The sequence below is a fragment of the Heterodontus francisci genome, chromosome 1 (genome assembly GCF_036365525.1).
Source record: "Heterodontus francisci isolate sHetFra1 chromosome 1, sHetFra1.hap1, whole genome shotgun sequence".
Lineage (NCBI taxonomy): Eukaryota > Metazoa > Chordata > Chondrichthyes > Heterodontiformes > Heterodontidae > Heterodontus > Heterodontus francisci.
Genome location: NC_090371.1, coordinates 97,727,098 through 97,753,508, shown reverse-complemented (window position 1 = coordinate 97,753,508; position 26,411 = coordinate 97,727,098). Strand labels below are relative to the sequence as shown.

General features: G+C 41.5%; 2 protein-coding genes across 3 annotated transcripts in view; one reads left to right on the top strand and one right to left on the bottom strand.

The window, feature by feature from the left end:
* The window catches only part of plpp1a (phospholipid phosphatase 1a), a 120,888-nt gene extending 107,034 nt beyond the window's left edge, over window positions 1–13,854 (top strand). For both annotated transcript variants that reach the window (XM_068033053.1, XM_068033063.1), the window contains exons 5-6: window positions 9,248–9,424; window positions 13,326–13,854. In XM_068033053.1, the coding sequence (XP_067889154.1) occupies window positions 9,248–9,424; window positions 13,326–13,451 (303 nt within the window). In that variant the 3' untranslated portion in view covers window positions 13,452–13,854. The remainder of the gene's footprint in view (window positions 1–9,247; window positions 9,425–13,325) is intronic.
* mtrex (Mtr4 exosome RNA helicase) overlaps window positions 13,708–26,411 on the bottom strand; it is a 215,437-nt gene continuing 202,733 nt past the window's right edge. The window contains exons 26-27 of the mRNA XM_068033040.1: window positions 16,604–16,708; window positions 13,708–14,032 (exon numbers count right to left, since the gene is read on the bottom strand). Of these exons, the coding sequence (XP_067889141.1) occupies window positions 13,980–14,032; window positions 16,604–16,708 (158 nt within the window). The 3' untranslated portion in view covers window positions 13,708–13,979. The remainder of the gene's footprint in view (window positions 14,033–16,603; window positions 16,709–26,411) is intronic.

Genomic DNA, 26,411 nt, shown 5'->3' with positions numbered 1-26,411 from the left:
TCCCTATTCCCTTTCTTGAACAAGGGAACAACATTTGCCACCCACCAATCATCTGGTACTACTCCAGTGGACAGTGAAGATGCAAAGATCATCGCCAAAGGCGCGGCAATCTCTTCCCTCGCTTCCTGTAATAACCTTGGGTATATCCCGTCTGGCCCCGGGGACTTATCTGTCCTCATATCAGTCAAAATTTCCAGCACATCCTCCCTCTTAACCTCAACCTGTTCAAGCATATCAGCCTGTTCCACGCTGTCCTCACAAACGACCAGGTTCCTCTCACTAGTGAATACTGAAGCAAAGTATTCATTTAGGACCTCCCCTACCTCCTCCGACTCCAGGCACAAGTTCCGTCCACTATCCCTGATCGGCTCTACCCTCACTCTGGCCATCCTCTTGTTCCTCACATAAGTGTAGAACGCCTTGGGATTTTCCTTAATCCTACCTGCCAAGGTTTTTTCATGTCCCCTTCTAGCTCTCCTAAGTCCATTCTTCAGTTCCTTCCTGGCTACCTTGTAACCCTCTAGAGCCCTGTCTGATCCTTGCTTCCTCAACCTTAAGTAAGCTTCCTTCTTCCTCTTGACTAGCTGTTCCACATCTCTTGTCATCCAAGGTTCCTTCACCCTACCATCCCTTCCTTGCCTCATTGGGACAAACCTATCCAGCAGTCGCAGCAAGTGCTCCCTAAACAACCTCCACATTTCTGTCGTGCATTTCCCTGAGAACATCTGTTCCCAATTTATGCTCCCCAGTTCCTGCCTGATAGCATTGTAATTCCCCCTCCCCCAATTAAATATTTTCCCTTCCCGTCTGCTCCTGTCCCTCTCCATGACTATAGTAAAGGTCAGGGAGTTGTGATCACTATCACCAAAATGCTCTCCCACCGAGAGATCTGCCACCTGGCCTGGTTCGTTGCCAAGCACCAAGTCCAACATAGTCGCCCCTCTAGTCGGCCTATCTACATATTGAGTCAGGAAACCTTCCTGGACACACCTGACAAAAACTGCTCCATCCAAACTATTTGCACTAAGGAGGTTCCAATCAATATTAGGGAAGTTGAAGTCACCCATGACAACAACCCTGTTACTTCTGCACCTTTCCAAAATCTGCCTCCCAATCTGTTCCTCCATGTCTCTGCTGCTATTGGGGGGTCTATAGAAAACTCCCAATAAAGTGACTGCTCCTTTCCTGTTTCTGACTTCCACCCATAATGACTCAGTAGACAAACCCTCCTCGACGACCTCCCTTTCTGCAGCTGTGATACTATCCCTGATTAACAATGCCACTCCCCCACCTCTTTTACCTCCCTCCCTATTCCTTTTGAAACATCTAAACCCTGGAACAGCCAACATCCATTCCTGCCCTTGTGATATCCACGTCTCCGTAATGGCCACAGCATCGTAGCTCCAAGTACTGATCCATGCTCTAAGTTCATCACCCTTATTCCTGACACTTCTTGTGTTAAAATAGACACACTTCAACCCATCATACTGGCTGCAACTTTGCCCTGTCAACTGTCTAACCTTCCTCACAGACTCTCTGCACTCTGTATCTGCCTGTTCAACAGCTACCCCATCCACTGATCCGTGGCTCCGGTTCCCATCCCCCTGCCAAACTAGTTTAAACCCTCCCGAAGAGCTCTAGCAAACCTCCCGCCCAGGATATTGGTGCCCCTCCAGTTCAGATGCAACCCGTCCTTCTTGTACAGGTCCCACCTTCCCCAGAAGGTATCCCAATGATCCACATATCTGAAGCCCTCTCTCCTACACCAGTTCTGTAGCCACGTGTTCAGCTGCACTCGCTCCCTGTTTCTAGCCTCACTAGCATGTGGCACCGGTAACAATCCTGAGATTACTACTCTGCTCGTCCTGCCTTTCAGCTTCCAACCTGACTCCCTATATTCGCTTTTCAGGTCCTCATCCCTTTTCCTAGCTATGTCATTGGTACCGATATGTACCACGACCTCTGGCTGCTCCCCTTCCCCCTTAAGAATCCTATAGACTCGATCCGAGACATCCCTGACCCTGGCACCCGGGAGGCAACATACCATCTGGGAGTCTCGTTCGCGACCACAGAATCTCCTGTCTGTTTCTCTAACCATTGAATCTCCTATCACTATCGCTCTCCTATTCTCCCTCCTTCCCTTCTGAGCCACTGAGCCAGGCTCAGTGCTAGAGACCTGGCCACTGTGGCTTTCCTCTGGTAGGTCATCCCCCGCAACCGTATCCAAAACGGTATACGTATTATTGAGGGGAACGGCCACAGGGGATCCCTGCACTGTGCGCCTATTCCCTTTCCCTTCCCTGACGGTCACCCAGCTACCTTTATCCTGTAACTTAGTTGTCACTACTTCCCTATAACTGCTCTCTCTCACCCCCTTAGCCTCCTGAATGATCCGAAGTTCATCCAGCTCCAGCTCCAGTTCCCTAACGCGGTCTGCGAGGAGCTGGAGTTGGGTGCACTTCTCACAGGTGAAGTCAGCAGGGACACAAGTGGTAACCCTTACCTCCCACATCCTGCAAGAGGAGCATGCAACTGCCCTAGCTTCCATCCTCTCCGCACTAAATGGACAACAGAGATTAAAAAAAAAGGAAAACCTTACCTTACCAAACCCTCCACACAAAAGTCCTTTTTTTTTGGTTAGAGGAAGAGGATGGGTGGGAGACACTACACTTGTAGTGTTTCAGGTTTAGCCACTGCCCAAATATATAGGTTTACTTACCCAGCAGTCCCCTGGTCCGCCGAAACAAAAGGTAATTTACTTTAAACTGAAACTCACCTTCCCAGCTGATACCTCGCTCATAGAGCCGTTTAAGAGGCATCTTGACAAATACATTCATAGGATGGGAATAGAGGTATACGGACCCCGGAAGTGCAGAAGGTTTTAGTTTAGGCAGGCATCAAGATCGGTGCAGGCTTGGAGGGCCGAATGGCCTGTTCCTGTGCTGTACTGTTCTTTGAGGGATCTGGGTGTTCTTGTGTATGAATCACAATAAGTTAGCATGCAGGAACAGCAAGTAACTAGGAAGGCAAATGAAATTGTTGGCCTTTATTGCAGGAGGGATGGAGTATAAAAGCAGGGATGTCTTGCTACAACAGTATAGAGTGTCAGTGAGACCATGCCTAGAGTACTGCGTACAGTTTTGGTCTCCTTATTTAAGGAGGGACATACCCACACTGATCCTTGCGGCACCCCACTATTCACTGCCCCATTTAAGCCCACTCTCTGCTTGCTGTCTGTTAAACAATCCTCTATCCACGCTATTATATTACCCCCAACACCATGAGCCCTTATCTTGCCTATTAATATTTTATGTGGCATCTTATTGAATGCCTTTTGAAAATTCAGATATACTCCATCTACTGGTTCCCCTTTATTCACCCTACTAGTTACATCCTCAAAAAACTCTTAACAAGTTTGTCAAACAAGATCTCCGTTTAGTAAAACCATGCTGACTTGTTCTAATCATACTATGCTTTCCCAAGTGCAATGTTAAGACCTCTTTAATAATAGTTTCCAGCATCTTCCCAACGACTGATGTTCGGCTAACTGGCCTGTAGTTCCTTGTTTTCTCTCTACCTCCTTTCTTGAAAAGCGGTGTAACATTTGCCAACTTCCAATCTGACAGGACCATTCCTGAATCTAAGGAATTTTGGAAAATCATAACCACATATCCACTATCTCTGCAGCTATCTCTTTTAGAACCCTAGGATGTAGGCCATCTGGTCCTGGGGACTTGTCAGATTTTAGTTCCTCAAGTTTCTTCAATAGTAGGACTGGAACAAAGAATGTTGCAGATAACCCACAAAAAGTTTGGCAATAGCTAGGATTCATATTGGTTCTCATAACAACACCTTTTATTTGGAGCAAGTGCCTGGACTCAAAGGAAAAGTTGTTCAATGTTCAAGTACAAGTTCAGCTCGGCAGAATGAAAGCAAAATACTGCGGATGCTAGACGTCTGAAATAAAAACATAAAGTGCTGGAAATACACAGCATGTCTGGCAGCATCTGTGGAGAGAGAAGCAGAGTTAACGTTTCAGTTCTGTGACCTTTCATCAGAACTGACAAAGATTGGAAATGTAATAAGTTTTAAACAAGCAGGGGTGGGGATTCTGTCATTCGCACTCTCTCTGCACTAATGCCTTGTCTTTCACCACAACGTTAGCACACTCTCTTTGTATTTGCCCCATGACCTCCTTGTCAGTTAATCTCTCTGGCCCTCTGTCCTGTCACACACATTCCCTTTTGTTCTCTTGCACCCACCCCAGCTTTACTGGCTGAAAGCCTATTACATTTCTAACCTTTGCCAGCTTTGCTAACGTTTCGGGTCTGTGACCCTTCAACTCTCCTTCTGTCTTCACAGATGCTGCCAGACCTGCTGAGTATTTCCAGCACTTTGTTTTTATTTCAGCTCAGCAGAGATTGTTGACGGAGGATGGGGACTGGTTAGGTCTCTTTGAAAGTAAGAATCAGAGAGCCCTCAGACCATCCTGGTTGAGGATGGATGTGTAGAGGGATTGAACATCCACGGCAAAAAGCAGACAGTTAGGGCTAGGAAACTGTTAAAGTGGCAGAGGGCACTGGAAGAGTTGTGGATGTGGGTGGGAAGACAAGGGGAGAAAAAAAAAAAAGAGGAAAATTCAATTGGCCTTCTGTTCCAAATGCACCACTGGCTCAAACTAGATTTGTTAACGCATTCTGACTTGCAGTAAAAGTTTTACACATTTTAAATTAAGTTTGAATTCTATGCATTACTTTTCAGTACTGTAAATCAAAAGAGTAATCATCTCATCCCCTAAAAGCAGTCAACACACCATTAATGTTGTGTATAACACAGCAAAATCTGAAAAAGGGATGACATCTGTGACTTTTCATCGTTGATAAAGCAGGCTGTACCACCAACCAAAAAAGACATTTTAGAAAATGGATGAAGGTTAAATGAAGGGCAGGAAATGTTCTTAATGCAGCTCAATATCAAGATTTTAATTTAATTTTCATAAGATCATAAGAACTAGGAGCAGGAGTAGGCCGTCCGGACCCTCGAGCCTGCTCCGCCATTCAATAAGATCATGGCTGATCTTTTCGTGGACTCAGATCCACTTACCCGCGTTCTCACCGTATCCCTTAATTCCTTTATTATTCAAAAAGATATCTACCTTAGCTTTAAAAACGTTTACTGAAGAAGCGTCAACTACTTCACTGGGCAAGGAATTCCATAGATTAACAACCCTCTGGGTGAAGAAGTTCCTTCTTAATTCAGTCCTAAATCTGCTCCCTCTAATCTTGAGGCTATGCCCTCTTGTCCTAGCTTCACCTGCCAGTGGAAACATCCTCTCTACTTGTATCTTATCTATTCCCTTCATGATTTTATAGATAAGCCAACCCCCTCAACTCCGGAATCAACCTAGTGAACCTCCTCTGCACCCTCTCCAGTGCCTGTATATCCTTTCTCAAGTAAGGAGACCAAAACTGCACACAGTACTCCAGGTGCGGCCTCACCAGTACCTTATACAGCTGCAACATAACCTCTCTGCTTTTAAACTCAATCCCTTTAGCAATGAAGGACAAAATTCCATTTGCCTTCCTAATTACTTGCTGTACCTGCAGACCAACCTTCTGCGATTCATGCACATGGACACCTAGGTCCCTCTGCATAGCAGCATGCTGCAACTTTTTACCATTCAAGTAATAATCCTTTTTACTGTTACTCCTACCGAAATGAATGACTTCACATTTATTAACATTGTATTCCATCTGCCAGACCTTTGCCCACTCACTCAATGTATCTATGTTCCTCTGCAAAGTTTCACAGTCATCTGCACACTTTGCTCTGCCACTCATCTTAGTGTCATCTGCAAACTTTGACACCCTACACGTGGTCCCCAACTCCAAATCATCTATATAAATTGTAAATAATTGCGGTCCCAACACCGATCCCTGAGGCACACCACTAGTGACTGATTGCCACCCAGAATAGCACTCATTTATCCCCACTCTCTGCTTCCTGTTAGTCAACCAATCCTCTATCCATGCTAATACTTTACCCCTAATGCCATGCATCCTTATCTTATGCAGCAGCCTCTTGTGCGGCACCTTGTCGAAGGCCTTTTGGAAATCTAGGTACACCACATCCACTGGGTCCCCATTGTCCACCTTGCTCGTAATGTCATCATAGAATTCCAAAAGATTTGTCAAGCATGACCTGCCCTTCATGAACCCATGCTGCGTCTGCCCAACGGGACAATTTCTATCGAGATGCCCTGCTATTTCTTCCTTGATAATAGACTCCAGCATCTTCCCCAATACAGAGGTTAAGCTAACCGGTCTATAATTCCCCATCTTTTGTCTACCTCCCTTTTTAAACAGTGGCGTCACATCTGCTGTTTTCCAATCAGCTGGGACTACCCCAGAGTCCAGCGAATTTTGGAAAATTACCATCAGTGCACCTGCTATTTCTCCCGCCATCTCTTTTAGTACCCTGGGATGCATTCCATCAGGGCCAGGAGACTTATCAATCGTTAGCTCCATTAGCTTGCCCAACACTACCTCTTCCGTAATAATGATTGTTTCCAGGTCCTCACCTACGTTCGTCTCTTTGTCAATTACTGGCATGTTATTAATGTCCTCCACTGTGAAGACCGATACAAAATACCTGTTCAATGCCTCGGCCATTTCATCATATCCCATAACTAAATTCCCCTTCTCATCCTCTAAAGGACCAACGACTACTTTAGCCACTCTTTTTCGTTTTATATATTTATAGAAACTTTTGCTATCTGTCTTTATATTCTGTGCTAGTTTTTTCTCATGTTCTATCTTACTTTTCTTTATAAAAATGTCTTTTCTCAGACCTATATTCATAAAACAGCAGTGATTTGAAATAAATTCAAACATCATTTTAAAAATATGTTTCATTTTAGTGTTTTCAGACACAAATTCCTTTGTCCAATATTGTGAATCTGTGCAATGGCGAAACCCTATTTAAAAGTTGACAGAAGTTCCTGAATCATATCAGTATTTAATTAAGAGGGAGCATTCACATTTCCCTACGTGAATTACTAGATTTTCCTCCTTGGTTTGCCATTAAGACAAAAATAAATTTTAGTAAGGTGCAGTTTTGAACATGAAGTGCAGAAAACTGTCTTTACATTAGTTTGGTGCATAAGCGTCAGGTACACAGAATTTCCACTTCCAATATAATTGTAGTCAAACTGAGAGTAAGATTCCTGTTGCATACTAACTACAGCATTGCTGTGATGCGCCCTAAATGAACACTCATCATTAAAGACTAAAAACATTTCTTTGATTGCTAAGTGTGTGAGTGTACTGCCCAGTGTGTTAACTGAGGCATAAAAGCTCCCAGTTCAATACCAGGTCTGTGCTGAATTGGGTGAAAAATATAGTTACCACCTATTGCTGATAAGGTATGTGCTCATTGACTGAAGATGGAACATAGGATATCCCTATGACATGGAATTGCTATAAGTAAGGCATTATAAATTTTCTGGTACTCAAGAAACAATACTCTACAGTATGAGTCTTCAGGAGGGTAAATGTATGTTGGAGGAAGGATAGAAAGACAATATTTTCAACAGAGCTGCTGGGAAAGCTTTCAACCAATATTTTTAATTGTATAGGCAATTTATTATATAAGTCTTTAGGGATCCTCTGAGGTATAGGTCTTAGAGACCAAATGTAGAGAATATAAATGAGCAATCTCTTTCGATACCAGAAGGAACCTGGCTCCTAAAATACCTCCAGTACTTGCAAATAATGGCTGTTATAATTTAGCCTGTATCATTAAACCATGTAGATAAATTACATAATGGTGAGATTTTTCACTTTTGCACTAATTGCCCCAACCATAACTTTGTGTTCTTTTTACATATTTACAGTCAGAGTTGTACAGCATGGAAACAGGCCCTTCGGCCCACCGTGTCCATGCCAACCATAATGCCTATCTATGCTAATCCCACCTGCCTGCATTAATTCCATATCCCTCTATGCCTTGCTCATTCAAGTACCTGTCCAGATGCCTCTTAAATGTTGCTACTGTTCCTGCCTCCACCACCTCCTCAGGCAGCTCATTCCAGATACCCACTATTCTTTGTGAAAAATTTACTCCTTTGATCCCCTTTAAACTTCCTCCCTCTCACCTTAAATCTATGCCCTCTAGTTTTAGTCACCCCTACCATGGGAAACAGACTCTGGCTATCTACCCGATCTATGCCTCTCATAATTTTATATACCTCTATCATGTTCCCTCTCAGCCTCCTTCGCTCCAGGGAAAACAGACCCAGCCTATCCAATCTCTCTTTATAGCTCAAGCCCTCCAAACCAGGCAACATCCTTGTGAATCTTTTCTGCACAATCTCTAGCTTAAATCACATCTTTCCTGTAGTGCGGCAACCAGAACTGCACATAGTACTCCAAATGCGGCCTAACCAACGTTATGTACAACTGTAACATGACGTCCCAACTCTTGTACTTAGTGCCGCGGCCGATGAAGGCAAGCATGCCATCTGCCTTCTTCACCACCCTGTCTACCTGTGTTGCCACTTTCAGGGAGCTATGTACTTGCACCCCAAGGTCTCTCTGCTCAAGAACACTTCCCAGGGCCCTGTCATTCACTGTAGATGTCCTGCCCTGGTTAAACTTCCCAAAATGCATCACTTCACACTTGTCTGTGTTAAATTTCATTTGCCACTCCCTTGCCCACTTTCCCAGTTGATCTCCATCCTTCGACAACCTTCTTCACTGTCCACTATACCACCAATTTTGGTGTCATCTGCAAACTTACCAATCATGCCCCCTACATTCACATCCAAGTCATTAATATATATGACAAACAGAGGGCACAGTCTAGAACTCATGAGTTATTAATATTTAATTTGTGAAAAATCAAATGAGTTGCATAAGGTTTTAATCTTATGCATTGCTTGGCTCCAAAATAAAGGAATTTTTAACCCAAATCTTTTTTTTTTTTAAACTGATGAACAGGACATTTGAGAGCCATGAAAAAACAATAATGCTTAAGAAAGAAAATCAAATTTATGATCAATTTGAAATTCTCCATTTTGACAACTTCACCACACACTTTGGAACACCAGTAAAATTGAGTGAACAATTGGCAGTTGTTCTTTTACCAAAAGGAAGAATGGTTTCTGTGGTCATAAAACAACTTCATGCTGTTAACTACCAAAAAAAACACATTCAAGAATTTAACATGAATTTTTATTTTTTATCAGCTTTATCTACAGGCACGAATGGTAGGTGATTGGTCCAGACTGCTACGTCCAACACTTCAGTTTGGCTTAATTGCAACTGCACTTTATGTGGGTCTTTCACGTGTGTCTGATTACAAACACCACTGGAGTGATGTGTTGACTGGACTCATCGAGGGAGCTATTGTAGCCATACTAGTTGTAAGTAGAAACAAGTTCTTCTTTTACTGGCTTGTCATCATTGACCATAGCTCATCATTAAAGCAAAATACTGCAGAAACAGGAAATCTTAAAGAAAAACAGAAAATACTGGAAACACTGAGGTCAGGTAGCATTTGTGGAGAGAGAAGCAGTGTGGAACAAGATAATTTTTTTTTGTTATAGAATTACCATTTAAGTGAATAAATAGCTTACAGAAAAATCAAACTTTTAGCTTGATGCATTTCTAAGTATCAATTTGGCTTCAACTGCAAGACACACATGAACATTATCAGGTACATTTATCCACAATGCTGACAAGCAATTATTTACTGTTTTGCTTAAGCTAAATATCATGGTGTATAATTAACTATTTATTGAAATGCTACAATTTACATACATAGTATGTATAAATAGGAACAAAAGAACGAGGTCATTCGGACCAGAGTCTACTCAACATTTTTGTTTGCCAAGACAGCTCCAATTTTTAAGTCATGTTTCCCTGAATATTCTCAATACTGCTCAGCACCTTTACTTGTCAAATAAGTATCTGTCTCCCTGTTAGACAAATTTGGTGTGGGCCCATGTGTTCCACATTCTTATCACCATCTGTGTGGAGAACTACTTTTTCCTGGATTCAGTTTTCACCAGCTTAACTCAAAATTTAAAATGAAGTCTCATTGTCTGGATACTCCATTAGAATGAAGAGCAACTCTCTATTATTATTATTTCAAACATCTCAATTAAATCATTCCTTGAACCCTCATTTTCAGGAAATGGAATTCATAATCACTAAGTTTCTCATAATAGCACCCCTTCATCCCAAGTATTATCCTGATGAATCATTGTTCTGACTACTTCAATGCAGGTGGAGCATCCAAAACTGGAAAAATTCCAAATTAGCAAACAGAAATTGATATATCTCACATGCTAACTCAAGCTTTTTGTAAGTCAACTGGAAATTAATTTACCACATAAATGAACAGACATATAATGAAATTACCATTTACATATGGTAAAGTATGATTCCTCACCTTCCATTATTGAACTACAAAGAGTAAGACTATGTATCAAAGAGAACAGAAAAATTATGATAAAGCACTTAATCCATCTATGACGGATACTGGAATACAAAGTGAAATTTCAAAATTGGAGAATGATACCAAACCGGAGGTGTGGCAGACAGTGAGGATGATTCCAGTGGGCTGCAGCAGGACATAGATAGGCGAGCAGAATGGGCAGACAGGTGGCAGATGAAATTTAATCCAGAGAAGTGTGAGGTGATGCATTTTGGTAGAAGGAATAAGGAGGCAATATAGACTAAATGGCACAGTTTTAGAGTGTACAGGGACAGAGGGACCTGGGGGTTCATGTGCATCGATCTTTGAGGTGGCAGGACATATTGAGAGAGTGGTTAACAAAGCATATGGGATCTTGGGCTTCATAATTAGAAGTATTGAGTACAAAAGCAGGGATGTGAAACTGAACCTTTATAAAGCTCTGATTAGGCCACAACTAGAGTATTGCGTCCAGTTCTGGTGACCACACTTTAGAAAGGATGCAAGGGTCCTTGAGAGGGTGCAGAGGTTTACCAGAATGGTTTCAGCGATGAGGATTTTTAGCTACAAGAATAGGTTAGAGAAGCTGGGGTTGTTCTCCTTGGAGCAGAGGAGATTGAAGGGAGATTAACAGAAGTGTACAAGATGATGACAGATTTAGATAAGGTAGACAAGGTAAAACTGTTCCCATTAGCTGATGGTACAAGGACTAGGGGACATAGATTTAAGGTTTTGGGCAAGAGATGCAGAGGGATGTGAGGAAGAAGTTTTTTAATGCAGCGAGTGTAATGACCTGGAACTCGCTGCCTGCGAGGTGGTGGAAACAGAGATGATGAATAATTTTAAAAAGGAAATTGGATGGGCACTCGAGGAAAATAAACTTACAGGGCTCTGGGATAAAGCAGGAGAATGGGACTGATTGCATTGTCATATAGTGTGCCGGCAAGGACTCGATGGGCTGAATGGTTTCCTTCTGTGCCATAATGACTCTATGATCTAATCATTGTCTCAATAATATTTTTAAATGAAACACAGCAAATTTTCAGTCATATTGAAGATTTGAGCATGACCCCCAGTCTGACAGCAACTTGTGGCCAAGTCACAATCCACGATTGACAGCTCAACAGAGTAAACATGTGACAAATCCAGTACCAGAATACAAATAAAAAATCTCAACCATTGGTCTCTTGAGGGTATAGACATTTGTTGAGATTATATTTATCCATACTTTACAGGAAGCCAAGATGTTGTCATACAGACAGAGTGCTCAAATTCCACGAGAAGATACATGATTTTTAGCTGTATATATTGTTATTCTCATGTTTTTGCATAACAATCTAAGACAGTGGCATGAAACTTGAGATGACATGCGCTATTACACTTTACTGAAATCCTGGCAACAAGCAGGGTAATAATTTCTTGCAAAAGGTCAAATTCAGACAATTTTAGGCATGACTTTTGGATGTAATTTTATTCTACCCTACCTGGCTGGCTATGCTAGATATGGAGGGTCAACAACAACTCGCGTTAAATAGTACCTTTAATGTAGAAAGAAATGGCCCAAGAGAAGATTGGGGACCAATGTAGGTGAACGAGGACAGGAATGATGATTCACAGGACTTGGTCCAAGATATGAGCAGCAGAGTTTCAGATGAGCTGAAGTTTAGGATGGCAGGGCCAGCCAGAAGGGAAGTGGAATAGTTGAACCTGGAGGTGGCAAAGGCATGGATGAGCACTTGAGCAGCAGATGAGCCAAGGCAGGTGGGGAGGTGAGCGACATCAGAGAAGTGGTGTTTGTGTTAGAGGATGTGGGTTCTGAAGCTCAGCTTAAAGTAGAGTAGGGTGCCAAAGTTCAACCCGAGATAGTGGCTGGTGAGGGGCATGGAATTGGTGGCAAGGGTACAGAGTTTGCAGCAAGTCCCAAGACAATGGCCCTGATTTTGTGGTAGAAATAATGGTGAAGCCAACAATACTCACCGTTATTAAAGTGTAAATTGGACAGCAACTTCCGGCGACTGCTCAAGCACAGTTAAACACAAAAATCAAGAAGTTGCTGTCCAAGATGCCCTGTGCTTTCAGAAGATTCACTACAATAGTACAGTCAAGAGACTCAGCACTGAAACAAATGGAACAGAGTGAAGTTGCTATACTATGATAGCTACACACTATACTCACCAGGAAAAATGTTGCCCCATCTAATCCACTGTACATAATTTTTTTAATGATCTGATAAGTCTTAATTACTGCCCAGCAACCTCTCGGACACTGAAAATTAACAAGTGTGGAGTCTCATTCCTTCATTAATTAAAATATAAATACTGTAAAACCTTTTCCTTTTTGTTTATGACTCTCCCTTAATCCCATCCTGCTTTCCCAATTTAATTTTGCTTTCCACACACAATTTGGCATTGAGTTAAATATTCTAACTTACATTTTCTGGTTCAGATTCTGTGCTGTTCAGTCATAATTCTGCAATCTGATTGGTTAGAAATAGTTGCTTTCCCCAATACAGGGCGCTGTGCCAAAATGCCTTTCTAATCAAAGCAAGTTCAGTGCAAAATCTCACAAAGTCTGTGCGCAAGCACAGGTGTAATAAATGGCTGGTGGCATTCCTTCACGGCTGACCACAAAATCCGGTCTAATGATTTTGGTCTTCCGAATGTTTAACTGGAGAAAATTGCAGCTCATCCAAGATTGGCTATCTTGGGTAAAATGTTAAAAAGAGAATGCAAAAGAGATGCGATCACAATCATCCAATTCTCTTGCTTTTCCCTGTCCCCTGCGCAACAATCGGGTTTAAACTGATTGCAAGTACCACTCTAATAATTCATCCTTTTTTAAATCAGGTGGTGTTTGTATCAGACTTTTTCAAAGAGCGGGCGCCCAGAATTTCACCAAAAGATGAGGAAAATGCACATACAACTCTACATGAACCACAGGGAAACCATTTTGGCAGAAATCATCAGCAATAAAAGATAGTCGTGGATATCAGTGAATGTAAATCTGTCTGATTATATAACGATTGAAATATATTTCCATGATAAATAGCTACTCAAGTAGATAATCGGCTATATGGATAAGCACCTGCTGCTATACCCCTCTGAATCTATTTCACTTTGTATAGATTAAAAATACCTGTACACAAATAAATTGTTTTTAATTTCAACTTTTTAATTTTTAATGCACCTTCTCTTAAAGATGTTATTAAAATGATGTGATGCAGTCAGATTAGTGCAAAATGTAAAATGTTTATTAAAATAACATGGTGAAGCTTTATGTACAGTTTCAGCTCTTGGAAACTTGCTTTGATGGTACTCAAGTTCCACTACACATAAATTCAATGGAAAATAAAACTATACAAAGTTTGCCAATGCGCATCTGTTGACTGTTTATTCCTTTACCAGAGAACTCGCTCCATGCCTCAATGTTTCAGGATATTTAAAATCTCGTGTTGATTTTTTTCACTTCAGCCTGATGGCACTTGTGCTGCTGCTTCAAAATTATAAGTAAAGACTTGCAGCAAATACAATATCTCTTTTGATCTTGGTTATGCCTGAAAATAAAGAATCCTGTATTAACTTTAAAAAAAAACAATTGCAACCTTCTGGTTTGACAAGAATTACTGAGTTCTCAGCAGTTGTCATTTTCACATTCCCCTCTATTTGTTTTGCTGCTGATGCCAACCAACAGATACGGATGTAGAGCTTCCCAAGACTTTCAACAGCTGTGTTGGCTCATGCTGGGAAGTAAGCAAGATGAAGCAACAGAAAACAGTTTTTCCTGTGATGGGCACCTAATTTCTTTCCTTCACTCAGACCGGACAACTTACTTTTCTCCTCTTCCTCTGAATATTATCCTTCTCTCTCCTGTAAGTCCTGACTTGTGCTGAATTATGAATCCATGGGTGTTGACATGGCAGCAATTAGTACTTTGGCCAAGTAGCCATTCATGTGTCAGATGAAGAAGCGTGTGGTACCATCTTGAAGGACCTCACACCACCTGAACTAACCTGTCCTTGCACATTTTTCCAACATGCGTCACTAAATAGTAATCAGGAAGATGGTCACTGGTTTATTTTACCCTCAGGTCAAGGATTCTGACAAAACCAACTGTGGTATCCATGGAAAGCAAAGATGAGTTAACCCAGCATAAACTGAGAATAAACTCTGGAACTTTATCATCTTTTTGGTTTAGAATTAATTCCCATAAACTTAGCATAATGGTCTATGGATAGAGCATTATAATGCACATTTTCAAAAGCTATTAATAAGTGTGACTCTTTCATCACAACACCAAAGCTGCATTATCCTTATGGCACTTGTCATGAAAACCCTACATGCAAAAAGGGGAAATATTAATTTCATCAGTTGGAACCTTACATTAGACTTTAATGGAAAATTCCTACAAGCAACTAAAAAACAAAAACTGGGAGCCAAGATGGCCACTGCAATTTACATTTGAAACATCAGAAGATCAAAACTAGAGACGACAAGTCTCACCCAGTCTATTCAGAACAATGTGTGGCTCTCAGTAATTGAATTACCTGGAATGGCCTTATCAATACAATTGTCAAAGCTATCTACACCCATTGACTTTGTAAGAGCCAACCCCCTCCTAGTGACTGGACATCTTGAAGCATGTAGCACCTTGAATCTCGGAAGATTCCCCAAAAACTCATTAAAAAAATAAAAGGGCTTGATAGTCATGTGACTGCCTGCGCAACTCTGGAGACACTGTAAGCTTTGTCACACAGACAGCAGAAGGAGTAACTGAAAAGCCATCAATGAAGCAGGCTCCGCCACCGCCACCCCCAACACCATCCCTCTCCCCAGAAAGTATCAAGATCCGGCGGTGAATGGGAACCCGCTCAAGCCTACAGATCTCTACAGCCAGCAACCGGTGAGAAGAATCAACCCCCTCTTCTGCCTTCAGGAGCCCAGTGAGGACTTCAGGAACACTGTTTCAGCTGAGGACTATTGGACTCAAACTGTATTTAAATTCCATTTATTCCAGACTTTAATCCAACCACCAAATCTGTTTTCCCTCAGGAATCTATTTGTCTGTGTGTGTGTGTGTATGTGTGTGAGACTTTTGTGTGAAAATGTAGTGTATTTTTAGTATTTTTAACCAGGTTAGAACATTAAGAGCAAGAAACTTACACCTGTCTTGTTTAAACTCAAGAAAACCTGTCTGTTTCTTTTGCAATTACATTAGAGGAACAGGAGCAAGCATCACTGTGGTGGTAAGTTCAACCACTGTGTTAAAAATGATAAAACCCTGTTGCGGTCGAACAAGAGAAGGGACGAAAGGGGAGCCTGAGACCCCCCACCTCCTTACCTGGCCGTAACATAACTGTTGCCATTTTTGGTGGAGCCAAACACATTTCTGCAGGGCCTGGCATTCCAATTTGGTAACTTATCATGGAGGATTGCCTTTTCAAGTTCCGAGTAAGCATCTGCTGCAAGACACCTGCAGCTATCGTGCAGCATAAGGCTGTCACATTCAGTAACAGTAATGGTCAGCCATGGCCTGAATCTTGTTTTAAACTCCAAGCAGGCAAGCTGTAATGTTGACTTATGGAGATTGCAAAGCTTCTTTCAACCGCTTCACAGCAGTACCTTGACTTCAGCAATAAGTTAATTGATGGACTGCTTTTTCACTTACCTGCAGACTGAGACCCACACTTTGGGTTTCCCTTTCCTTTGTGTTTACCTATCTTTTCTCAATCTTCCACTCCTTCAGCCCTGGCATGACTGCTAATGGTTGAGATTTCTTTTCATGCTTTTTGAGGGTTTTCAGAACTTTTATTCCCTATTGTGATATCCTCCACATCTCATTAAATTTGTTTAGGATGGAGTTTTCCTCTCCCACCACTTGTCTGCTTTTTAGATCTGTCCAAGCTTATATGTGAATTTGTGTCAATAAGCTGAACCTCAGGAGAGGGTAGAACACTTTCTTTGAAGATCATCACTTTTACAGAGAAGCTAAATGTAATAATCATGGATATGAGGAGATATTATTCAATGTGAATGACATTACCGCAATATATGATTTCAGAACAAAAAAGTTATTTAAAAGTTGGTTATGTGACCCTTTTGATAGTAACAGTTATTTAAATACATACCTTCTGAAAATTTGTTTTCCAGCTCTGTGTTTCCAATAGCCTTTGCTGCTTGACACATCTGTCGAAGGAGTTCTTCCAACCGTCTCATACAACGAATTATGCTCCCTGTTTTAAAATTTAACAAAATGACTTATGTTGTGTTACTTTGGCAGAAAAGAGAATTGTTCCAGCAAATATGGACTATGTTAATTTCATAAAAATTCTGGTTAGCCTCAATGAAACAACCCATTATTTCAATGTACTTTAGTTACCTTAGTGCTCTTTAATAAACTTTTAAATTTCACGATTTTTGCTCCACACGACAAGCTGGTGCAAAATATCTTTACAAAACATTGCCAAGCAAATAAACATAAAATTTGAATGCATCAAAAAATGATATAATGTTGTTATATGCAATGGTGCTTTAGGGTTTCAGCAAGATGTACTGGAGTGCAGAATTTTGACTGGTGGTTTCATAATTGGTTAGTTTTTAAGTTTACATATTAGAAGGGAAGCCCCAGAAATTTCTTTTTCTGTTCAAGGTCTCTCCGTCCCCCATCCCCCATGTGTAAATGAAAGTATTATCAATTTATTTTACCTTTAAAACAAAAGTCTCAAAATTTGTTACCTAATGGAGGCCCAGCTTTTCAAGTTAATCCCTCCAGAGTTACTCCAGTGATGTTAATTGTGAACCAAAGCAATTTGAGTCCTAGATAACAATAAAAACCTAGTTTTATAGTACTCATTATTGTATAGAGATGTCTCAGGTAAATGGGTAACTTTTGGGCCAGAGTGGGAGGCGGGAGGTGAGGAAGCAGAAAAGTGGAGCAGGTAATATCAAAAAGGGTCTCAAGGAAAGTTTTGAAGTCAGGGTGGAAAGTGGCATGATGGAGAGGATGAGGGGGGAAGGTTCAGAGTCCAGAAGGAGCAGTCACTCCTAATGGAACAGAAAATGAGAAGCAGGCTGGTGCTGAGGCCAAGACATTGCAAACACAGCCATAGGGATGGAGGAGATAGGGAGGACAAAAGCCATGAAGGGATTTGAAGGTGAGGAAAAGAACCTGGGTGACAGGGATGGTGGGTCTCAGTGCAAGTGCACAGGCCTGACATTCTGGATGATTTCTGCATGTGAATGGTAGAAATAGGGAGGCCAGGAAGGAGAATTTTGGAGAAGGCCATCTGTGAAGTACTGTAATTGTTGAGGGGGGAGACATAGATGAAGGTGGGTGATGTTGCATCAATTTTGCTATTCCTTTCAATGTTGGCTTTAAAACTTCAATCTGGACAATAGGACAACCCAACAATTAGCTTATGTTCCACATACAGTTGGTACTAAGTATTGATGTATGGTAGAATTCAGTCCTAATGAAAAGCCATTTAACGCATTGCAGATTTCAGTATGTATTTGTGCTATTAACATTACGTTTTTTTTGTTATAAAGAACTTAGTTGTTTTTAACATTCCTACATCCTTCTCATTCTATAAAGGACGCTACTTAAATAAATTCAAACAGACATATGCCAGGATCTGAGCTTTGCAGAATGAATGGCAAACACAACATGGCATGAATGGAAGTCAATGTGACCTAAATGGATTATTTACCACAAGCCAATACTTCCAAAACATGTATGTTACTTTTAAAAAAAAGTAATGTTTGTGCCCATTTTATAATTTTATTGTTTAAATGTGGAGTAATACAAGTGACAAGCTCAGTGTCATGACATCGTGTTTGCAAAGTGACTAATGCTAGCCTTATTTAATGTTATGTTGCAGCAACGTATATTGCTGAATAAAGCTAATGAGTCATTAAAAAAAAGTTCCGGTGGTTGCTCAGGGAAGTATAATCCACAAAGCACAAACCAGCGATTTGGACTCCACCATAATGCATAAATATAGTTATATTTGAGAAGGTTGTGCATCATTTGTAGAGACTTGAAAATCTAACAAAAAATATATCAGATTTACTTTCAGTATTAACTGCGCTGTTGATAAGAATAATTTTTATTTTTGCATGACAAACTTCTTCAATGAAATAAACTATTGTCCTCATTTGCTAATACTGCCAGAATTCCTGCAAACAAACTGCCACAATTGCAAGAGAACTTATATCCGTGAATCCCAATGGTTCCAAGAAGCCCCAAATCCATCTGGAATGAATCATAATAGGGCAGAAACCCAACACAACTAAAATTGCTACAGATTCCAAAAGCAGAGCCACGCTGCACTTTGGCACAGTTCAGGTTTCATTTTAACCTTTAATTAAATGGAAACGGTACAAATTCTTCATTGCATATGTACTATTAATCCAAACATTTAATCACTGGTTAGCAAAGGACCATTTACAACCTTAACTTCTCCTGTGAAATACTTGGAGACGTTTTACTATATTAAAGGCTCTATATAAATGCAAGTTGTTATGAAGACTTCAATGCTTAAAATCTAGATTGCAACAAGCTTTTGATCACTAAATCCTAATAATTCAAATTCATACTTCATTTGGAAAATACGTTAACATGGTTGGGGGGGGGGGGGGGTGCAGTGTTGATATCAATTTTCTAATTTATATCAAAGACTTGAAATCTGAAACTCAATTGGTTCAATTTGCCAACGATACCAAATTAGGAAGTACAGTGGAACCAAAGATGGCATCCATATAACTACAGAATCTGCAAAATATAATGAATGGGTCAAACAATAGATGATATTTAATGCAGACAATTGCAGAATGTTGCACATAGAAACATGACTGGTGATAGATGTTAACTAATGTTGAAATAGCTGAGGATGCAAGTTGAAAGAAACCCAGGACTCAACACGCCAGATTATGCAGGGCAATCAACAATGACCAAAGCAGCACAATATAAATCACAGTTTCACACCACACCTTGAGTTGAATGTCCAGTTCTGACTGACAAATAAGCCAGACATTCAAGCACTGAACGCTGTGAAGGGAAGAGCCACGAGGCTGACCCTTTATCAGGGGTCTGTGTTATTAGAAAAGATCAGAGAACCTCGAGCTTTTCAGGGTTGAACAGAGGTGATCTTATAGAGGTACATAAGATAATTAATGGCACAGAGAAAGTTCATCATGGAATGCTACTTCATATTGAAAACAGTGGTAACAGGAGACAGGTGCAAAATAATAAAAGGTATTACTATTTAGAATCTTCACACAAAGAATGACCAATACTTAGATTGGACTTCCAGTCAGAATGTTGGGAGGTTAAAATGCTGGTATCATTTAAGCAACAATCAGATACAGCAATGAGGAAGTATAGGTTTGTTCTGGATGGATATACAAACACAGTGAATGTTTTTTCTCAACAGAATTTTTAAAAATTCATTCTTGAGATGTCAGTGTCGCTGGCTATGCCAGCTTTTATTGCCCACCCCTAATTCTCCTTGAGAAGGTGGTGGTGAGCTGCCTTCTTGAACCGCTGCAGTCTATTTGTTGTAGGAATGCCAACAGTGCTGATAGGAAGGGAGTTCCAGGTTTTTAACCCAGCAACAGTGAAGGAATGTCAATATAGTTCCAAATCAGGATGGCGAGAGACTTGGAGGGGAACTTGCAGGTGGTGGTGTTCACATACGTCTGCTGCCCTTGTCCTTCTAGGTGGTCTAAGTCAAGGGTTTGGAAGGTTCAGTTGTAGAGGCCTTGACCAGTTGCTGCAGTGCATCTCGTAGATGATACTGCAGCGACTGTACGCAGATGTTGGGAGGGAAGGAAGCTACTTGATGATCAAGTAGCTGGATGGTGTAAAACTGGTGTTGAACATAGAGGCAAATAGAGAGTATTCCATCACACTCCTGCTTCGTGCCTTGTAGATGGTGGACAACCTCTGACCGACTGTTGTAGCCATAGTATTTAGGTGGCTGATCCAGTTAAGTTTCTGGTCAATGGTAACCCCCAAGATGTTGTTGATGGGGGAGTCAGCAATGGTAATGCTGTTGAATGTCAAGGGGAGATAGTTAGATCCTCTCTTGTTGGAGATGGTCATTGCCTGGCACTTGTGTGACACGAATGATACTTGCCACTCATCAACCAGAACAGCCGAGTGGATGATCCATTTCGGCCTCCTCCTGAGACAGGGGAGATGGTGGCGCAGTGATAATGTCACTGAACTAGCATCCAGAAGTCCAGGCTAATGCCCTGGGAACATGGGTTCAAATCCCATCAATGGCTGCTGGTGGAATTTAAAATCAATTAATTAATAAAAAATCTGGAATTTAAGCTAGTCTTAGTAATTGTGCCATGAAACTATCATCAAATGTCGTCACAGATGTCCTTTAGGGAAGGAAATCTGCCGTCCTTACCTGGTCTGGTCTACATGTGATTCCAGACCCACAGCAACGTGGTTGCCTCTTAACTGCCAGTCACTCAGTTGTCAAGGGCAATTATCGATGGGCAACAAATGCTGGCCTTGCCAGTGACGCCTACATCCATGAAAGAATTTTTAAAAAGCCTGAGACTGAATGTTGTCCAGGTTTTGTGGGCATGGACTGCGTCAGGATCTGAAGAGATATGATCAAAGTGCAATCATTAGCGAACATCCCCACTTCTGACCTTATTATGGAGGGAAGACCATTGATGAAGTAGCTGAAGATAGTTGGGCCAATGACACTACCCTGAGAAACTCGCACAGTGATGTCCTGGGGTTGAGATGATTGACCTCCAACAACCACAACCATCTTCCATTGTGTGAGGTATGACTCCAACCAGTACAGAGATCTCCCCGATTCCCAATGACTCCAATTTTGCTAGGGCTCTTTGATGCCACTTGGGTCAAATGCTGCCTTGATGTCAACAGCAGTCAGATTCAATACACTTGTGGAATCAGCTCTTTTGTCCATCTTTGGACCAAGGCTGTAAATGAGTTAGAGTCATAGCTACAGCACCGAAACAGGCCCTTCGGCCCAACAAGTCCGCGCCGACCATCAACCACCCATTTATACTAATCCTACATTAATCCCATTTTTTCCCCCCTCACATCCCCACCTTCCCTCAATTCTCCTACCACCTACCTACACTAGGGGCAATTTTTACAATGGCCAATTTACCTATCAACCTGCAAGTCTTCGGCATGTGGGAGGAAACCGGAGCACCCGGAGGAAACCCACGTGTTCACAGGGAGAACTTGCAAACTCCGCACGGCAGTACCCAGAACCGAACCCGGGTCGCTGCGGTGCTAGCCACTGTGCCCCCCTCAGTTCTGGAGCTGAGTGGTCCCGACAGAACCAAAAGTGAACCTTGGTGAGCAGGTTATTGCTGAGTAAGTGCCACTTGATAGCACTGTTGACAACACCTTCCATCACTTTGCTGATGATCGGGAGTTGACTGATGTGGCAGTAATTGGCCGGATCGGATTTTTCCTGCCTTTTGGGTTCGTTGAGCTCTGTCTATACCATGCAGCTTCCGCTGTTTAGCATGTATGTAGTCCTGTGTTGTGGCTTCACCAGGCTGACACCTCTTTTTGCCTGGTGCTGCTCCTGGCAGAGTGGGGGAATATGCCAGGCCATGAGGTTACAGATCGTCGTTGAATACAATTCTGCTGCTGCTGATGGTCCACAGTGCCACATGAATGCCCAGTTTTAAGCTGCAAGATCTGTTCTGAAACTATCCCATTTAGCATGGTGGTAATGCCACACAACACGATGGAAGGTGTCCTCAGTGTGAAGAGGGGACTTCACCTCCACAAGGACAATGCGGTGGACATTCCTACCAATACTGTCATCGACAGATGCTTCTGCGACAGGTAGATTGGTGAGGTAAGTAGATTTTTCCCTCCTGTTGGTTCTCTCACACCTGCCGGAGGCCCAGTCTGTCAGATATGACTTTCAGGTCTTGGCCAACTCTGTCAGTAGTGATGCTACTGAGCCACATGGTGATGGACACTAATGTACTCCACCCAGAGTACATTCTATGCTCTAGCTACCCTATGTGGTTTTTCCAATCGGTGTTCAACATGGAGGAGCACTGATTCATCAGCTGGGGTGGGGTGATAGATGGTAATCAGAAGGAGGTTTCCTTGCCCATGTTTGACCTGTTGCCACGAGAGTTAATGCAGTCTGAAGTCAATGTTGAGGACTCCCAGGGCCACTCCCTCCCGAATGTATACCACTGTGCTGTCGGTGGGATAGGACATAAATAGGGATGGTGATGGAGGAGTCTGGGATATTGGCTATAAGGTATGATTTGGGGAGTATGACTATATCAGACTGTTGCTTAACTAATCTGTGAGACAGCTCTCCCAATTTTGGCACAAATCTCCAGTTGGTAGTGAGGAGGACCTGGCAGAGTCGACAGGGCAGGATGTGCCTTTGTCGTTTCCTGTGCCTAGGTCAATACCAGGTGGTCCGTGCAGTTTTATTCTTATTTGGCTTTTCTGTAGTGGTTTGATACAACTGAGTGACTTACTAGGTAATCTTGTGAATAGGATTGTATTTCACAACCCTGGTGATTAGAAGGAGCTAAATTAGTTTCACTGCTTTGGAATCTCTATATAAAGAGCTGAGGAGGTTTGAGAGAAATAGATGCTCCTCAATAGGAAGCCACATGTTCAACGTGAGTTTTCTTCATATAAAAAACAAACTGACTGCCATCTCCAGTAAAAACTGAAACTCTGAAGAAAGCAGTACAAAACCTTTATTGTGCTTCTCTACGGTTGTAGTGAGGCACTCTGCCTTTAGAGTATAGGCATTTGCACTCAGTCAGGTACAACAACTGCCAAAACATGAAGTTCACTGACATGTTAGGACACAGGGTAGTTACTATTCCCTAAATTGTTTTCTGCCAAATTGGCTGTTTTGTTACTTGATTTTGCCTTAATTATATTTTGTAGAAAGCTAAAACACAGGTGGCACAATACTATTCGTTCTAGCACTTTGGGGCACTTGGGAACTGCATCCCCTGCCTCAACCATTAGCACTGATCACTAGTGCTTCTCATGCAAGATGGGTTGTTGGCATGGAAGATTTGCCCTACTCCCTTTCCCTCATGAACTATTTCAAAGCAATGTGGCTGGCCTTAAACATTCTGATACAAAAGTGCAGGATAATGAGTCAGGTTCCTGACAATACCACAGTAAAAACTTTCCTTGCTAAAAGTCTGAACATTTAATGGACTGTGTAAGTAAAATATATTATTTTTCTTATGGATGGAGAAATTTTCCCAATTGCATGCAAAGTCTGAATGATTTGAAAAATCTTCTTTATAATGTTCATCTGAAAATCCAAGCAGATTATTTTCACCTATCTCCTACTAACTCAGCTGTCTTCTTAAAGAATTCTAGTAATTCCATGGTGTGATTTACAGCTTATAAATTAGTTAACCTGTGTGCTTTTTAGCCAAGCATGGTAGCATTCCCTCAGGTCCTGCCACGCATTTTCCCCATTGTTAGATTGTAGATTCCTACTCCTTTTTGATCAGGTACAGCTTTTTTGATTACAAACAGTTCTAAAACTTAAGTTGTTCTTAAAAGTATTAACCAAATGTCTGCCATCTTCTACTCTTGTGTTTTGAGGTTTCTGGGATAGTCCCTTTCTAAAAGTCTTGCATAGGTACTGGTCAAATCAAAATACTGAGTTTCATCCAAGTTTGATCTCCAGAGTGAAACATAAAATGGAAAATTAATTTCCGCTGAATTAACTGGAAACACCAATCATATAAAGCTGATATGGACTATACAAAATTTATATTTGGAATGCAAAAATAAAGCTTTCTATGTTACATTTGAGTCTACAGCATGAAGGATTAAAGCAGGCTGCTGTGAAATTCATATTAAAATAAAGGTTGAATGTTATGGAGAGCAACGCTGTAACACAGGACAATATAGCACCAAAGTGGAGGAATGTACATTAATCCAGAATTTTAGTTGCTGCTGTGAGTAATTTATGGATGAAAAGGCAGCAGGCAGCTCTCCACAAGGGGAATCTGAAGGAGAACTGTTGCCAGATGTGCCCCTGGTGGTTGCTAGAGCATTAGCATGAAGGAGGTCTGAGAAATGGGAGACACATACCCAGATAGATAATTTATAAAAGTAGCTGGGGATGAATTAAAAAGGGTCTTCAAAATATTTTTTAAAATGGATATTATGGAAGCATCTTTATTAGAAAATGTTTGTGCAAAAAAGCCAACAGAACCTATTGATGATTTTGAGGGACCTTTCCATGCAATTTTCTTTCCTTAGCTACAGTTTCAAGGAGAGGTACGAAGAAAAGTACCAGGTTTTGATACAGGGAAGGAAAAGAAATGCAAAATGGAACCACTAAAGGCTAATTTTACAGACCTCTTGCCATTTGGTTACATACTGATACTGAAAGGAACAGGCCAACTGCCAATCCTCATGGCCAGGGAACGACGTACCTTGGGGATCAAAACGTTTTCATGTTCAATTTATTTGAATTATCCAAGTTTTATGTTAGACTGCAAACTTGTTTCTCAAAATGGGCTTGAAAGATATTAGAAAATAAATTCAAAAATAGCTGACAGAAAAATATTGTACCAAATATCAATAGGTTTAAATATACTATTTTAACACTTAAAAATCAACAAAGGCTATGCACAGAGAAACTATCAATGTGATATAAAAAGGAAGAATGAACTAAATGCACAGAATCAAACTGGAGCACTAAAGAGCATTAAAGAAAGAATCAGCCCATTGTTGCTGTGCTGCCCCTCTGAAACAGCAATCTGTAAACTAACTCCACACTTTGCCTACAGACCTTCATGTTCCTTGACAGAATCGTTACAGTGCAGAAGGAGGCCATTCGGCCCATCGTGTCTGCACTGGTTCTCTGAAAAAGCAATTCGCTCAGTTCCATTCCCTTGCCTTCTCCCTGTCGCCCTGCACATTCTTCCTTTTCATATAACTGTTTAATTCCCTTTTGAATGTTTCAATTGAACCTGCGTCCACCACAAGCGCATTCAGACCTTGCACTCGCTGCGTGAATTTTTTTTCCCTCATATCACTTTTGCTGCTCTTACCAAATACTTTAAATCTGTGTCCTCTCTTTCTCGATCCTTTCTACTCTGTCCAACCCCCTCATGATTTTGAACAACTCTATCAAATCACCTCTCAGCCTTCTCTTCTCCAAGAAAAACAGTCCTAACTTCTCCAATCTATCTTAATAACTGAAATTTCTCATCCCTGGATCCACTCTCGTGAATCTTTTCTGTACTCTCTCCAATGCCCTCACATCTTACCTAAAGTGCGGCGCCCAGAATTGGGTGCAACACTCCAGCTGAGGCCGAACAAGTGTCTTATACAAGTTGAACATAATTTCCTTAACAATCAATAATCATTTTGTGGCACTATTACTGAGACTCGCTTTCAATTCACAATTTTGAACAATTAATTGATTTAAATTCCACCAGCTACCATGGCGGGCTTTGAACCTGTGTCCTCAGGGAATTAACCTGGGTCTCCAATTACAAATCCAATGACATTACCACCGCACCACCATCTCCCCAAGAACATAAGAATGCAAGAAATGTATGTTCAAGCACAAAAAGCAGATAGGAGCTTAGTTAACGTCTCACCCAAAAGACAGCAGTGCAGCACTCCCTCAATACTGCACTGGAGAGCGTCAGACTAAATTTTTTTGTGCTCAAGTCTCTAGAGTAGAACTTGAACCCACAACCTTCGAACTCAGAGACAAGAGTGCTACCAGCGGAGTCACAGCTGAGATCTGCTGTTCCTTTGAAGCCAGCTTTCTGTAACTCAATTTAGACCCTATACAACCACTATCCATGCATGAGAATTAGAGATGCTGAAGGAAGACTTATTCGGTGATGCCACACTCCCACACAAACACAGTAGTTAACAGCCCA